The sequence below is a fragment of the Acanthisitta chloris genome, unplaced genomic scaffold (assembly GCF_000695815.1).
Source record: "Acanthisitta chloris isolate BGI_N310 unplaced genomic scaffold, ASM69581v1 scaffold22971, whole genome shotgun sequence".
Lineage (NCBI taxonomy): Eukaryota > Metazoa > Chordata > Aves > Passeriformes > Acanthisittidae > Acanthisitta > Acanthisitta chloris.
Genome location: NW_008654631.1, coordinates 12,187 through 13,710, shown reverse-complemented (window position 1 = coordinate 13,710; position 1,524 = coordinate 12,187). Strand labels below are relative to the sequence as shown.

At 54.5% G+C, this 1,524-nt stretch overlaps 1 protein-coding gene across 1 annotated transcript in view; it reads right to left on the bottom strand.

The window, feature by feature from the left end:
- Window positions 1-1,125, bottom strand: part of LOC103810703 (uncharacterized protein KIAA1958-like) — a gene marked incomplete at its 5' end in the record, with an annotated part of 2,934 nt that extends 1,809 nt beyond the window's left edge. Inside the window, one exon of the mRNA XM_009083618.1 lies at window positions 27-1,125. Coding sequence (XP_009081866.1) covers window positions 27-1,125 — 1,099 coding nt within the window. The remainder of the gene's footprint in view (window positions 1-26) is intronic.
- Between the last annotated feature and the right edge of the window lie 399 nt (window positions 1,126-1,524).

Here is a 1,524-nt window from a genome sequence, read left to right as displayed (position 1 = left end):
AGGAATAGAATCCCAGGTTCTCTCACCTCTGCTTGAGGCTGCAGGTGGGTGTTTCTCTGGACTCCAGGAGGCTGAAGGACGAGGTGCCTGCCCCGACCCCAGCAACTCGTTCCCCTCAGACATGTTCTTCTCACTGGAGCCTATTCCCAGTATGCCACACTCCAGGGGGCTCAGCTGGAGCTGCTGCTGGACATCAGCAGTGGCTTCGAACTCAAAGAATGTGGCCGAGGGATGTGACTCCAGCTGGGCCTGCACTTCAGTGCTGGGGACAGGAAGGGGTTTGAAACATTCCCTCGGTGCTGCCGACCCCGAGGGGTTCCTCGCTCTGGGAGTGTGGTCTGTGGGCCCTGTGGCAGTGAAAGGACCCAGTCTCGGGAGGTTGCTGCTTAGGCTCTCCTGGGTGCTGACAGGGAACTGCAGAAAGCAGGTAAGGGTCAGGGGTGGCCTTGTCGTGGGGGGAAAGCCAGCTCTTTGGGAGGCTGTCAGCTGGTGAAATGCCATCTTCTCAGCAGGTGGTTCTGACACAATATTCTGCTTGACTCTGTCTCCTTGGTTGTCTTTATTTGCTGTTTCATCAGAGCTCTGCAAGATTTTTTCAGCTTTGAGCTTCATCTGTTTGCCAGCACCAAACCCTGGTAAGTGCTGCTCTGCTGCAGAGAAGTATGTCGTGGGTTCCCTGGTGTTTTGACTGCCTCTGGGTGGTGACTCGTTATGCCATGTGTTCTGCTGTGTGACCCTTGGGCATCTGCCACATGAGCCCATGCTCGCAGCATCTGCCTGACCCCTCTCAAAGGCTGATGGAGTCAGCCTGAGCCTCTTTTCCTCAAAGTTAGCTTCTTCTGCTGAAGCCTCAAAAGCCAAGAGCCTCCTCCTCCTTTCGGTGGCCTTAGGCCCTGTTCTGCCTCCATCCTGGAGCTTCCCACACTGCCAGTGGTAGGCATGTCCCACTCCACACATCCACAGCACCACGCTGTCCCTGCTCGGGTCACCTGTGGTCTGCATGAATTCCACGGCTGGGATCTGGTTGCATATGGTCCCATGAGTGTGTGCCCAGGTCACAAGTCTGGAGAGATCCGTGTGAAGGGCACTGGCCCCACCGCACGTCCCATCACCGTCACTCTCGTTCTGTAAAAGTGTTGGAGAGTACGTGAGTGAGGGGTGTGCAGGGCAGAGCAGCCCAGGGGCTGTTTCTGTGCCTCCTCAACAGAGTGATAATCATGGATCAGCAACTGCCTCACATGATTCTTTTTAAAAACTAATTACCTCATTCTTTCTGTCTAGGGTAACGCTTCTGCCATTACAGAATACTCACCATGCTGCTGCTTTCTGTCTCGTGAGCCTTCTCTCAGGTGGAGAGCAGTAAGTGACTCTGAATGGCCTTTCTCTCTCAGAACCTGAAACAGTCACCACACCTGTGTCCATATACATGGATGTGCACATACATAAATAGATATGTATATAAAGCCCTGCCCAGCTCATCCTGGAGCAAACAGCACTGCAGGCTGTGCCCACCCTGGGCTGAGC